Here is a 16,090-nt window from a genome sequence, read left to right as displayed (position 1 = left end):
ATTTTGAAATTTTTTTAATTTTTTCGAAAAAATTTTAAAAAATGAATTTTATTTGAATTTTTTTCAGTTTCTTTTTAATTTACTGTTAATAAGGTTAGAACCCTAATGTTTTAACAAAATTTCATAGCTGATTTACAGAAAATAAAAAAAAAAGTTATTAAGTCCACCGTCCACTTAAACATTACGAAGAGTTATTCAACTACCAGTACGGAGGCACTACAAGTCTTAGCTGGCATCATTCCTATTTATAGACCTAAAAATAAGGCCAGACTAAATAAAGAGGCTAGAGTTTACCCAGCTGAATTAACCGCATTAAAACTAGCCACCACTTGGGCATTGGATAAAAATCTTACGACATTACTATTTTCTCAGATTCAAAGTCCTCGTTGCAATCCCTCGAAAATTCAACTCCAAAAGATCCTCTCATTGAAAGTATGAAAAAGATGGCACAAAATAAAAATTATAGATATAACTGGATTAAAGTGGACTCGGAGGTATTGGGTAACGAGGATATTCATTGCCCACTCACAAGACCCCAGATCAATCATCGACTGAGGCAGATCAGCAAAGCCCTCTGGCAAGACAGGTGAAATAATTCATCAAAGGGGAGACAGACATATATTTTTTATCCTAAAATTAACGATAAGCATCTCCCTAGCAACTTTTATCTAAAACAATTTTACACTGGCCACGGAGTGTTTTGTGTTGAGCAAAATCGCAAATTGTAAATACTGCGGCAGACACCAAACAATAACACATTTAATCACAGAATGCGAGTTCTCAACACTCCGTGGAAAACATTTCAATAGAAGAGGAACCATGGAGTCATGGTGCAAAACAAATCAGCAAAAACTAATAATAAGTGAGATTATATAACGCACATTGGAAGACTTAATAGCACACCATCACCTGTCTCTCACTACTTGTCAACATTTTGCTCAATGTTTTGGTTAACTTTACAAATTTTGCTTTTATACACTTTACTTGGTTTTAACTCCGACCCTCAACTATGTTCGTCTGAGTTTTATCAATTTGTCTATTTTACTCAAATTTTTTACCTGGTGGCTTAACTTTGCATTTCATAACTCGCCTTTTCTTTTACTTTAAATCATTTCTTCATATTTATTTTGATATTGTGTTAATATATTGTTCTTGCATTTAGCTTTTGTATATATTCTATTTTAATCAATATCTTTTTAACATTGATGGCCCAAGCCAATTTTGTTATGATGTCAGTTTGTTTATCTACAATTGTGTTTAGGGACTGATAGTTTTGCAACGCTATGTTTTTACAATGTATTTTACCAACTTTTCTATTAATGGAGATTTGGGCATTCTAGGGGCAACATAGAGCTCTTAATGTCAACACAAACAAAAATGCTGTTTTAATGAAACTTTTGATGAACGAAACAGCCTAGCTTACTAAAAGGGGGGTCCCGTCGGCTTTTGCACTATAAGACGGGTCTCTCGAAGCAACTAACATGTCTTTATCTACTGTATTACTGTTGCCATCTATTGTAACTTTGTAATGTTTTGGATTTTAATAAATGCTACGGGTGTGGCCTAGCCAATCTGTTTGGTCGGTCGGGCGCATGTGCTGGTGGTCGGACAGTGGTCCTCTCGGGAGGACTGTCGTGAAAGCGAGTCAACTTTCGGAATGCCCAACTGAGGGTAGGACGGTTCTTGCATTCTCTTATTAAGTAATTAACGTTATTAAGTAATTCTTAATAATAAATTATTTTTTTATGATCAACAAATTCTATTTTTACAAGAGGTAACATAAAGGATAGAACATATTCTAAAATAGTGCTATCCCTACTGTTTAGTTAAATTTTTTAAAGGAAAAAAAATGTTTGAATTTTTCAAGAAATATCATCAATAATCTCAAAATAGTAACAAAAATTTAAGAAAGAATATTTTTATTTTTTTCTTGCTATTAGCCTTATAATTCCTAACCTAGTATGTGAAGTACAAATGCAAAGTTCTTCCAGTGCTTATTAATTTCATAATATGCTTAATTTTGATAAAAAAGTTAGTTAGTTATTTAGTGTTTTTGGCGCAAGAGCCAGAAATGGCTATACCGCACCATGAACTTGGTNTTTTGATAAAAAAGAAACATAAGAATTTTTTTGTTATCGATGTTCGGAGCTAATTACAAACAACTTGATAAGATTTCTAAGAAGCGATATGAAGAAAAGTTAACCATTTGGGAAGATACTCTACTACTAACCATTTGGGAGGATATCCATTAGATGAAATTTTAGGGGACAATTTGTTCAAGCTGAACAACATGGCCGAATGGCCTTTTGAAGATCGATTTGGTTATAAAGAAGTGTTTTTATGCTAATGAATGTTTTGAAAATTATAAAGGCTTATGAGCTTATAATTTTTTAACGAGTGGCAAAATTTCAGCCATTAACTCTTTTAAAAACGACAGTTTAGGTGTAGTTATTCTTACTTGCCAACTACAAGGTGAGCAGATAAAAAATGAGAGTTCTGGACCAGCGGAGTCAGCTCCGCAGTGACGTCATTGCGGAGTTGAGTTGTTTTACTCCTGCTGCTGAGTCGAGTTGTTCAGCTCCTGATTTAGTTTAGATTTCATTTTCCAAAATTTCTAACTTCCGGTGGGAACACCAGATTTAGTTTCGGTTTAAAAAAAGTAGCATATCACTCACTTCTGCCCGCTTGAATTTCTTATTTTAGTTTCGATTTAACTATTTCTTATCGATGGAAACACTCATTAATTTAGATTTGTTATTAAAAGATGGCAACACTCAATCTGTTTACAAAATAAGCAGGCGGAGCAGTTTGGGTTTCGGTTTCCAAACACATTCATTCCTTCTTCGTGGCTCCATCTAGTATCTAAAATAATAACTAATTATATAATTGAAAATAGTAAAATTATTAAAATTTTATAGTTATAAAAACATATTTATTTCGAACGGGATTCGAACCCACGACCTTCAAGGCAAAATACTTCCGCAGGATACAAGTTTGTCTGGCGCGTTAACCAGTATCTTAGTATTTAATGATAATGGGAAAAAACTTAAATATTTCTATTCCACTGTGGCAACGGCTCCACAATTAATGTATGACGTCACAACTGTAGCACTAAGCGATTATATTGAGCTCTGACAAGTTAGGTCTTGATGTTATTGACGTATGAGTATTGAATTCAGTTCTCCTCAAATAGTTTGCATGTGAATGTTTAATGTTTGGTTGTTTGAGTTTTACTTTTTGAATTCGGCAACGGTATGCAGAGCGAAGTCTTTATTTTCAGTCGTATATTCGTAATTCACTCTTATTCACATTCTGGTGCTCAGGGCTTATTTCACCATACTTTGTTGAATGTAAATTTTTTTAAAAATAATTGTTTAAACTTTTCTTTAAATCTTATAGCAATTTTAATATTACATATTTTTCTTCGTTATGGACGGAAATGCATCTTTAAAGAGAAAATATGCTGAAATTCAAGTAAGTACTGATTTCAATATTTTATAATTCTATACTTTGAAAAGAAATTCATGTAAATGATATTTATTATTAGCAATAACGTTTCTTTAAATAAAATGTTTTAACAAACATTATCTTATTAATAGTTTACTCCATAACATTTAGCTGTAATTAGTATACTTAAGAATAATTTAATACTTTTGAAAAAATCATAACATGTGCTTTTTCATAATTAATTATCGAAATAAGTTCAGATCTCTACTTCATTTATACAGTAACATAACAAAATCCGGATATATATTTATAGTCTTATAACATGTTTCACTAGAATTGATAACTTAGATGACACAAAACTTTATTTTTATTGCTTATTAGGGTGTAACAAGTAAAGGAAAATTCAAAGATGGATGTTTTGAGGACCATGTGTATCTTTTCAGATAGTTCACGTATTCATTGTTTAATGCAGTTGAAAGTGAGTAAGGAGGGGATAAAGTGGTAAACATTTCAAACGTAGTCAATAGTGATAGGTAGCCACCTGTACCTTATCGTTGTGGGTGGGATTTCTTCTGAATCATCATATTTTAGCCTTGTCCGTACTTGAATAGTAGTTTAGATGCTTTAGCAAAAAAATCTTGCGGAAACTACCGATATTTAAACACAATTAAAAATCATTTTCTTTCTGAAAAAGTTCCTTTACTTTTACGCAAAGGGATATTCCCATATGATTTTATAACCAATTCAGAATGCTTTTTATAGTAAACTTAATGAATGTCATATTAGTGAGGAAGAGTATCAACATGCTCAGAGAGGGAAAATTTGGGCGAATACTCTGACTTGCTATTAGCAGACATATTTGATAATTTTAGATTGATTGAATGTAGGGTTTAGTGGCACAAGGTCCAAATGAGGACATGCTCCTCCAAACAGTACGGCAGTGTGTTCCAAACTGTGGGGCGCGAGACTTTTGCAGGGGGGGGGCACGCAGCTGATTCCAAAATATCATTTTCGAATACAAACCAAAAAAGTCGAATAGGTGTCAAAAAAANTACCATATTTTATCTATACTACGAAATTTTGGATTTTTTTATTTGTTATGCCAAGTATTAGATTTTTTGTGCAAAATATATATCATTATGTGAGGCAGGAAGCAATTCAGTATGTCTAAAATGCAAAATTTTTACTATAAATAATTGTAATAGATGTTAGAATTATTTACCTCGAATCTCAATAACTGAGTAGAGCATTGTTATTGACAATTTTAAGACTGTTTTTTTTCCAGGAATAATGAAGGAATTTCCCAGGTTTTTGTAAAAAAATTGCAACTTTTCCTGACTATTCCCTGATTTATGGAATTAAAATAAAATTCCCTGTTCTCCCTGACCCGTGGGAACCCTGTTTAAAAGCCTAATTGCATACAAAATTTAACTGTAGCACAATTATAATTGATAAATCAGTACTAGTAAGGGAATAAGAAAATATAAATGATCTAAATATAATCAGATAAAGAGTATGAGTACAGTATAAAACCGTAGATGTCATAAAACATTTATATGCAGTTAAAAATACCAACGACACGTAAAAATGCAAAAATGTTAGGATGGTGAATATCATCCAGTAAATCTTGTATGCATAAAATAGAACTCCCAAAAAACTTTAAACGATGTTGATTAAAACTTGGACACGTAATTAAAATGTGGTGAATTGTGAGAGGGACGTTACAAGTACTGCATTCAGGTGTAGGTTCCCCGAACAGTAAATGAAGACGTGTCAACCGGGTGTGACCGATTCGCAGTCGAGTAATACTCTGTTTCCACTAGCTGTAGATAAACTGGATTGCCAGTAATCTAGATCATACGAAATCCGATCGGATCGGCTTCCACCTATGTACTCTCGAAACTAGATTAAACTAACGATTGCATCTGGTACCAAGATTATTTAGATCATTCATGTTGAGCAAAGTAAGCTAAAAGCTTGTTACAACTGTGTCAAAAAAGACTTCGAAACTGAAATGAAACCCCACTTAGTGTCGTTTGACATCCATTATATCCTGATTTGCCTATTGCTATTTAAGTTATCCCTCCATCATTCATTATCTTTAAAAAAACAGTTCTTTTCAGAACTAAAATTTTCATTGATTTTTTCTTGCTTCTCTATATTTCATTTTTAAAATAACATATTTTATTGCATAATATTCGATTTTAATTTTTTCATATAATCATTTGACTGTTTTGCTGTTCTTTAAAACCGAAATTTTTAATTTTCATTTCTATTACTGTTTAATTACTTTACAGCATATTTTAACACTACTTTTCTTTCTTATCTTGCTATTTTCATCCCAAATGTTTTAATTTTGGATGGAGTCCTTAGAAATGAGTTTAGTTCTGCTACAGCAGAATCAGCACCTTCTACTGAATTTACTTCAGCACAGAAGAAGAGAGCGAAATAAAGTGCTTCACCTTGTTTTTGATCTTAAGGGCAACGATTTGTTTAAGGAAGCATTCTGTGTGGACTTTAAAAAGAAGCAGTTACTTTTGGCAAGATTTTATTCCTCCAATAACTGACAGCCAGTGGAGAGAAAACTTCAGGATTAGCAAAAGAACGTATCAATTCTTGTGCGAAAAACTATGCGTCCTTGACAGAATGGATACAAGATTCAGGAAGGCTATTTGTAAAGAAAAGCGAATTGTCATTGCTTTATATGATTTAAGTTCATCTGCAGAATACAGAACTGTTGCTAACTTGTTTGCTGTATCCAAAAGCATTGTTTGCAAAATTACCCTGGAATTTTGTAAAGTTTTTGTGGAAGAATGTGGTGATATAATTCATCTTTCATCAACCGAAGAATTGATAGACGCCAGAGATGCTTTTAAGGATCGCTGGGTTTTTCCACAGTGCTTAGGGGCTATTGACGGAACCCACATTAAGATCCAACCACCGAAGATGCATGCTACGAGCTACTACAACTACAAGTCTTTTTATAGTATCGTGTTAATAGCTGTTGTGGATTACAATTATCAATTTACGTATGTGAATATTGGGTCTCCTGGACGGAACAATGACGCTTTTGTGTTACAGAATTCTGCATTCTACAATTATCTAACTGAAAATCCTTTGCTGTTCAAATTATCTGAAACAATCAAAGAGTGTTCAGTCCCACTGTGTTTTCTTGGGGATTCTGCCTTTCCACTTTTGGAAACTATACAAAAGCCTTATGAGGAACATTCAACAATGCCCGACATTTTGAGAAAATACAATTCTTCTTTATCAAGAGGACGGGAAATTGTTGAAAATGCTTTTGGAAGGTTGAAAGCTAGATTTAGAATTTTAAAGTTGTTGGAGACCAGAATAGACAATGCTGTACCAGTTGTGCACGCAGCTTGCATTTTGAACAATTTATGTGAACAGTTTGGGGATTATTTTACTCCACATTGAAAGAAAGATGTAGTATTGCATAGTAACGATACAACCTGTGTTATTGGCAATAACAAAAATCAGCTTAAACTAATAAGAGATGCTATGGCTGCATATTTTTATGAAAATAATGAATGATGTTTCTTGTTATGTTTATATTTTAAATATATTTATTTTTATTACTTTTTCTAATTAAAGAGTCATTACATAATTTAAATTATAAATGTCTTTTATCGAGTTGATTTATTATTAAAAATTAGTGAAAATAGCTAAATTTGTCAACAAAAAAAAGAATTCCTATTCAAACATACATCATAATTAGGGTATGCTCACCAATAAAAATTCTTTTTTATTCTTGATACATATTTTATAATTTTAAATCTATATGTATATACATTCACAACGTCCAAACATTTACTAAGACATCGATTTTAAGATAAAGCAACTTGTTTTGGGGAAATAGTTTTTATATTATTCACTACTAAAACAACTTTTACATAATTTTAAATTAACTTAATATTAAGTGGCTCATTCTATTTTTTGAATTAATAGCTGTCTTTTAAAAATATAAAAAATATTTAAACTTTTCAGTTATTGAATATATTTTTAAATAAAAATTATTTATGAAAGCACGCTTTACAAAAATATTAACTAAATAAATAGAAACATGTTTTTCACGGCAGCCGAGATAAATAGCAACATAAACTTGCGGTTTGCTATAGAACTGTTCTTGCTATAGAACTGTTCACATAATCGAACACGGTAACCTTTTTCTTATAAATTAAAAATGTTACTTTTAGTAATTATTAGAGGACAACTATTTTAAGTCAACAGTTTGGCTTTGTTTTCATCCCGGTAGCCAGGGAAAACAAGTACCAATGAACATTATTGATCATGCTCAGTTCATAAAAAACATGTAAATATATGTGCGCTAACTGGTTTTTCAAATAGGTTAATGGTTTTTTTCCAAACTTGCAACAGAATATAAAATTAAAATTCTCAATAATCTTCATCTTTTAAATTAAATAAATAAAAGGAAGATGTAAATTTTAAGGGTAGTTTACGATTGTTGACTGCTTTGGACCATCTACACAAAAGTTAAACAGTTGATAAAAAAATGTTTATGCTTAAAAAAAAATCTCAATTTGTATATATACCTAATTAAAATATATCTGATCCAATTATTAGCTTTAAATTAGTTAATGTACCATGTTATATTTACACGTAGAAAAATTTTAGAAGAAAATCGCAAATTATTGAAAAAAAAAAGATTCTAATTTATATTTTGAATGACTTTTTTGCCAGTTCAATTACTTTGTTGAGTGAGAACTGATAGCAGAAACTAAAAGCATTTTTTCTTTATGCCAATATTATGAAAAACGGTACTATTAGCAAATTTGAGGAAAATTTAAAAAAAATAATAATAATAATAAAACTGTTAGAAACCTTAAGATTACTTGCATTATCAGTTCTAGAATAAAGAGTAGAAAGATAATTTTATTAAATTGTCTTAGGAGTTTTAACAAAACGTTATTTTAAATTATTACAGTTAATTAAATACAAAAATGTAGTACCAAAATTTAAATTTTAAGAGCAGAATTGTACAAGAAAAAATATTAAAATGAATGCACTGAGAACATATAATACATTTAAGTTTTTTTATTTCATACATTCAATAAAATTTGGCTACAAAGTTCATTGTTTCTTTGTAACAACTTAAGAATTTCTGTATCAAACTTTTCTTGTTGTTCATTCGCCCTTTGAAATTCCTTATAAAACTTCATCAAAAAATCTTTTTTTCCTTTTTTTGAGTAGTTGATTTCTAAAAGATATAAGTAGGGTTACCATATTTTAACCAAATCAACAGAAGTAAATCAGTTTTGTTAGGTTTAAACCACTTATAAATCTAGCTTCAGTAATACATAGTTTTCAAGGGCTGTCGCAAAATAAAAAACACATACATTGTTATATTATCAGTGCATTGATCCGATTGAATATTCTAAACAGCTTTGAGCTGAGTTAGATGAAGAAATAAATAATCACTAAATTGAAAACGAAACCTTGAAACACGCTAATCAAAATATGATAAATAAAAAGAATGAAATTGATTTTTTAATGCAGAACAATATGGAAAATAAATAGGAATAAATGCAGTACAACATTGAAAATAAATATGAATTTTCAATAAAAATTCCTATATTTAGTACATAGTTAAAACTATAATTCAAGCAACCAAAAAAAAAAAAAAAATTGACGAAAACAAGCACTCAAAAACAAATTCTAACAACTTAATGTTTACATACTACATACATAAGTAAATAAATCTAATAAGTTATAAATAAATGAGTATGTACCTCTCTCAAGCAAGTTCCCCTTCCAGGCTGCCAGTTGTATCATCTTCTGCAATTTATTATCCATTTCTTCTCAAATTTGATAGAAATCTAATTATTCTAAAGCTTTTTTTTTAAACTGTTTTTGCAATTTATTACCGGATAACCACCCATTTCAATAATTTTTGGTATCCAAACAGTATTAGCGTGAGAGTTTGAAGGCTAACATACGTAACTTGTCTGCTCCATAATGGCGGATAGTTCAGCTCTCATGGTACATATAGGAACCTTAGTCAGTACAGATGCAGGAAACTCCGGCATTCGATTGTTGAAACCGATATCGTATCCTGCTCTTTTTATAATTTTTTATTGCGTATTCTTTCAACAGTTGACAACAAACTGTTTACTAAGACAACGCGATTCTCATTATTCATTTTGTCTTCCTATATTTTTTCAAAAAATATTTTAAGGATGTCTAAATCGAAACGGAAAAATGTATTCAATTTTAACCAATTATGTACCAATGAATTTCCGTCAATTATTGTATTGAGAAAAGGAAGCACGCTTGCTTTTTGTTCTGATATCGTTCATGGAGGCAAGATAATTGGGCAAAAAGCACAAAGAAGAAATGAAATTTTTCTAAGAGATTTCTTTTGCCATTGATGACGATTCTGTTATAAGGGCAGAAGCGTACTTTACTGCATTTTTTTTATACAATTTGCCCATAAATTGACCATAATGCACCATTGTTCCGGAAAAAATTTCCGAACTATACTATCGCAAAGAAATATGCTGAGGGTAAAAAAACAAAACAGCCATTATAAGCGAAATGGCTACAACTGAAAAAGAATCATATGTAGAAATATTAAAAAAATATCTATTTTCAGTATCAACTGATGGTAGCAACAAGTCGGGTGCTAAGTTGTATCCCCTTGCTGTTATGATAGTTGAGAGCACTCTGATGTCAGTGTCAACTCTAAAGATTTCTCAATAACTACTTCTGATTTAGAAGGAGACTCAGCTGGTATAAATAAATATTGCCCATCTGATTTAAGACAGTTGAATATAAATAATATAAATTTTGAAAATTGCTGAAAATTCTCTTGGTGCTGATTACGCGCCAGTAATGATTGGAGTGAAAAAAGCGGAGTTGCTGGGGTTTTTTAAAAAAGAAATTGGACATTTAGAAATCATTGGTTGTACTGGCCATTTGATTAATTTGGGTGCCCAAAAGAGAGCAGTTGTCTTTCCTGATAAAATAGATAGTCATATAGATATTTTTTTCTATTTGGAAAGAAGCGCAAAAAAAAATCCAGGCGACAAAAATTTTAATCTTTGTTTAATGCCGGGCAAAGAAAAATCTTGAAGTACGTGTCTACTCGATGGCTGTCATTAAGACGTTGTTTGCATAGATTATTGATACAGCAGTGGGGGGCTTCCTCCTTAAAAGAAGAAGTGAATAGCCTTGACAGTAGATTTGAGGTTTTCAATGCAACAATCCAATTTAGCAAACCTCATTTATTAGCAAGAATTTTGATAAGAACTCTTTTTAAGATTTCTCAAGCCTATTGTAACGAACCCCGCTTAATGTTAATTTCAGTAAATTTGAAAATCAAAAGAGTAATAGTGATTTGGTAAATCTACCGAGATTCAAGGCTTCATAGTAACGTCATCCTCGGAGTGCAGATTTGTATTACGAGAAAACTATGATAGTTAATCTTTTATGAGCGAAGTAAAATATTTTTGAGTGGTGAAAATTTAACATAAGTAATAAATTATTTTTCAATGCTTTTGCTTACATTTGGTTACTGTGACGCCTTGAAATTAAATCTCATAATTAACTTTAATATCACAAAAAAAAAAAAACATTTACGACTTCATCACAAGATACACTAAAGCAATTTATCTGTGTAAGAAGGTTGATTGAATGTGGGGTTTAATGGCACAAAGTCCAAAGGAGGACATGCTGCGCCAAACGAACGGTTTTAAAATAAAGGTAAATGTATACTACAAATTTTCTTCATTAAAAGTCACACGGAATTTATAAAACTAAATACAACGTGACAGAGGTATTCAAAAGTGAGTAAAATCAGATAAAATGTAAACTTAGTAATGCATTATAAAACAGTTGCATTCAAAGATGAATAAAATCAGATAAAATTGCGAATAGGATAAAACAGTTATATACAGTATAAAAGACCAATTGCGCGTTGAAACGCAAAAATGTTAGGATGATGAGAGTCACCTAACAAATCTTGAAGAGTTAAAATAGAACTACCAAAAAAGATTAGACGATGACGGTTAAAACATGGGCAGATGATTAAAATATGATGAATAGTGAGTAAAACTTTACAGGTGCTGCATTGGGGAGGAGGTTCCCCGAATAACAAATGTAGGTGGGTCAGCCGAGTGTGACCGATTCGGAGACGGTTTAATTTTACATCTGCATGCCGCGGACTCAATACAGGATAAGGGTTAAAATCTGTTTTCACAGAGTGTAACTTGTTGTAAATTTTTAGATCCCATTGTTGTTGCCAAACAGATGTGATGAACTGTCTGTGTAAGAAGGAATCATTTATCAGATCTGCTTTATTTACAAGCTCAAAATGAGCAAATTGTTAAATGATTTCTTATTTATAGATAAAGAACATTTATTATTTTCATTTTCAATCTAGATTTTGTTTCAATAATATTTAACTGATGAATGCAAATATTTTTTATTTACATTTCAATGTAAATAATCTCTGGACTTTAGGTTTTTTCTCAATTGTCTATAATTAATAAAATTTGCAATAGTGTTGAGAACTTTCAAGAGGCAACAAGTAATTTCTTTGAAAAATAATGCTTTACCTCTTAATTTCTGCAATATTGAAATTAAAATTAACAAAATGATTGAAAATGATTAGTTTCTTTTAATAAGGCATGATCAAGTCTTGACCGAGTTGCCCCGGTTAAGTATTTCTAATAATGATGGAACTACTTTCTTGTTCCTTTCTTTTTTCTTCATTCTGTGCATTAAATTTGGGGGGGGGGGCTGTTTTTTTCGTTTATTTCAATTTATTTGATGCATGGTAGTCAGATCAAGCAAGTTTTTGAGCCTTGTATCTTTATGTATTAATTTATATTTTATACTTTTGTATTTGTTTTGGCATTGAATTTTCTCTACCCGGACTTTGGCAAAACCTTTGGGGTACAGAGAGAGCAACTTACGAATGTCGTGCTCTCTCGATAGAAAAAGTTTTGCATTTATGACTTTCGGGGCTAGTACCTTCTGACGACGTCAGCTTCGGTTGTCATATTTTTCTTTATTTATTCTTTTGGTAAACTCTGGATCTATATTTTAAAGTTGTGACAATCTTACAATTATTTCACTGAAGTTCGTATGTTCTTGTTTTTATATATGTATGTGTGTTATGAAATGTTACGTCGTTTGTGACATCGAGTCACAAGTTTTAATTTAATTTTTATATTATTTATTTCTAGTTCAATTTCCTCTCGCCCCTTAACCTCATACGGAGGTGCGGGAGTGGTACTGCTCCTACCTGATGATCAAAAACGAGAATTCGCAACTGGTGCTGGAAAAATCGCATCTAATTTTACAGCAGAATTGATAGCCATTTCTACGGCTATCGAAACGTACATCAATCTTGAACCTTCGGAGCAGCTTAGTGGTATCACCATCTTCAGCGACTGCAGGTCTGCCTTACAGACCCTCAGCAAAGGTACCTCAAGCCTTGTCCTGAATATCATAGAACAACTTGGACAACTTCAGCGCCTCCGGAAAAATTGCTTCTTGCAGTGGATTCCCGCCCATGTGAACCTAGAGTTCAATCAAATAGCCGATTCCTTGGCTAAAAATGCCAGAGATCTAAATCAAAATTCAATCCCAACCACGTTGGCAGATGCACATGCTTTTGCAAAGTCAAGACTATTCACCCCTTTAAAAATCAAAGCCCACGATCAAATAACTAATCTTGACATCGATAGGAAGACAGCCACTATTCTCATCAGACTAAGAACAAAACATCATAAAAACATGAAAATTTCTACAGATTTCTCATCAGACTAGAAAATATCCAAACTGTGGCAACTGTCTTAATGTGGAACTGACACCATATCATGTTTTTAACTGCCCTGCAGTCGCTGCAGGCCTTCACCTCTTAAAGAGGATTTGTATTTTTTTAATGCCATAGAAATAACAAAAACTATTCAAGCACACCATGAAATATGATTCAATAGAGGATACGACACCAACCAACCTTAACCTCATCACTCCGTAGGTCCACAGATGTGGACCTCATAATCCTTGTTTGTGAAACTCTCTGTTGGAAAAATTTGTAATTTCGACCTGATATCCACAATTGTCTGAGCTTTGTAATGAATATCATAGATGGCAGCACAGACACCGTTTTCCTCAAGAAATGTTTGTTTACAAAAGTGTTTTTCCCAAAATGGCGACGTCTTCGCGTCCTCGAAAACGTAAGTAATTTTCAGTATTTTAAATATTATTTATAGATCCAATAAAAGCATTTTTAAGTAAGTTAATCTTTCAACATCTTCTTAGAATAGTTTTGTTTGTAAAAATGTTTTATTGAAAAGCTGTACCTAGAATTATAATTAGGTACACATTTGTGTAACTTCGTCCCCTATGTTTAAATTATTGTAATATGATACAAGTGTGTTAATGAGTAATTATCGCTTAAATTATGATCTAATTATTGTTTAATAGTAAGTAATTATTGTTTAAATGCATAAGTATGATAATTATTTGTTTTTTTACTCAATTAATTTGTTCTAAAATTATATTAGAACATTGTATAGTTTAACAAAAACTAAACATTAATAAGCTGAGTTATTATGGTTTAAATGCACAGAGTGCATGTAAATGTTTGTTTACTATTTTATTATTTAATTTAAAGTTGTTTAAAACATTTTGGAATGTACATTTTTAAATTATATGACTTTTTAACAAAAAGAAGTAACTTAGTTATTTTTTAAGTGCAGAGTAGATTTATTGTTTGTTTTGTTTAAAATTAACCTAATATAAAATTATAATTTTGAACATACAGCAGCAATAAAGAAGTAGTGACAAAGTATGACTCTAAAATTTTATATGAAATTAATTTTTTTAGGTTTATTGACTCCAGATGAGATTCAGGCGTTGTTACAACAGAGCTATTTGTCTGATGCATCAAGCGATAGTGATGACGGATGGCCTGTTCCAAATGAAGATGAAGGAAGTAAAGATGAACACTCTTCAGATTCGAGTGGTCCATCTACCCCAATAGTTGTTAATAAACAATCGAAACAACCAAGAGAAAAAACATGGAAAGCAAAGAAGTACGTACTGTCAAATTATTATTTTAAAATAATTTTCATAACAAAATTAAAATATTTCTTCAAATGCATTTCCTTATATGAAATAAAGCGATTGTAATTTTTATTCTTGTAGGATGATTCGGAATGCTGCAATAATGCTGCTGTCCTAGAACTCCAATCGCCTCTTAAATCCTTTTTTGAATATATAAGTATTGATTTATTTGAAGAAGTGGCACATCAGACTAACTTGTATTCTGCTGAAAAAAGAAACCACAAATCTGTAAAAGCTTCAGTTAATTAAGTTATGAAACTAGTTGGCTTACACATTGTTATGGGAACGCTCTAATTTCCCCAAGTCAAATTATATTGGTCCCGAGATTTGCAAATTAACTGTTTTACAGAAACTATGACAAGGGACAAACTTTTTGAATTGCGAAATTACTTGCACTTTGCAGATAATGAATCGAGAAAAAACAATCCAGATACTTTGTGGAAAGTGCGACCTTTCCTAAATCCTATTCGGGAAAAGTGTCTAACCTTGCCTCGTTCTAAACACATTTCTTTGGATGAACAGATGATTCCTTTTTCTGGGAGATGCCACTTCAGGCAATATGTTCCCAGTAAACCCAATCCTCTTGGACTTCTCAAGTTTGGGTGTAGGTGTAGTGAAACTTTTATCACAAAGTGTTCCCCAGGATTCCAAGCACGCTATCTACACTGATAGATTTTTTACCTCTATAAAATGTGCAGAATATCTGCTGGAACACAATATTTTCTCAGTCGGGACTCTAAATAGTAACAGAATTGGGTTTGTGCAAAAAAAAGTTAAAAGTGACAAACAACTCAAAAGAGGGGAATGGGACGAGTATGTTCGAGAGGATGACAAGATGTGTGTTGTCAAATGGATGGACAACAAGTGTGTTACTTTTTTATCTACTTGCATACCCTCCAACTGCTACGGAATTTCCGTAGTTTCAGAAATCTTCTTTTCAGACGGTAGCAAAATTAATGTCTTAATATTTAAAAAAAATTTATTTTAGCGTAACTTGTCCACTATTACTTATAAAAGTGCAGGCCATATGGCTAGATTCTTAAGTTCTGATAAAAGTTTTATGAGAGATCCATTTGCTTTAAAAATTTCTCCTTTGGTTGGCTACCACTAAAAAGAATTATTTTCAAAATCTTCATAAGTTGGAGGGTATGTACTTGTGTAGGAAGTGAACCAAATGCATCTTGTATGAGGTGGAGTAAAGAAGAGAAGAAAAAAAGTTAGCATTCCACAGCCTGCTGTAATTCGAATGTATAACATTTCTATGGGAGGTACTGATCTCTGTGATTGGTATTTAGCATACTATCATTGTTCTATAAGAACAAAAAAATGGACTGTGCCTATGTTTACGCATTTTGTGGATCTAGCAATATCTAATTGCTGGATTTATTATGTGCGCTTTCACAAAAGCAATGGTTTGAAAAAATACATGCGCCTTTTGGAGTATAGAATGATTATTGCTTCATCTTTGTTGAAGTATGAAGAGAATGTATCTGGGTGCTCTTGCAGAGGGAGGCCACGTAAACTG

At 31.7% G+C, this 16,090-nt stretch overlaps 2 protein-coding genes across 2 annotated transcripts in view; one reads left to right on the top strand and one right to left on the bottom strand.

Moving 5' to 3' along the window:
• Nucleotides 1-16,090, bottom strand: part of LOC107454523 (extra spindle pole bodies like 1, separase) — a 313,495-nt gene that overhangs the window by 245,590 nt on the left and 51,815 nt on the right. The window lies entirely within an intron of this gene.
• On the top strand, nucleotides 6,094-6,885 carry LOC107436957 (uncharacterized). Its single transcript, XM_016048796.2, has one exon. The coding sequence runs from the start codon at nucleotides 6,094-6,096 to the stop codon at nucleotides 6,883-6,885; it is 792 nt and encodes a 263-aa protein (XP_015904282.2).

Source organism: Parasteatoda tepidariorum, chromosome 10, assembly GCF_043381705.1.
Source record: "Parasteatoda tepidariorum isolate YZ-2023 chromosome 10, CAS_Ptep_4.0, whole genome shotgun sequence".
Taxonomy (NCBI): Eukaryota; Metazoa; Arthropoda; class Arachnida; order Araneae; family Theridiidae; genus Parasteatoda; species Parasteatoda tepidariorum.
Note: the sequence above shows the minus strand (reverse complement) of the source record. Positions and strands in the feature narration are given on the sequence as shown.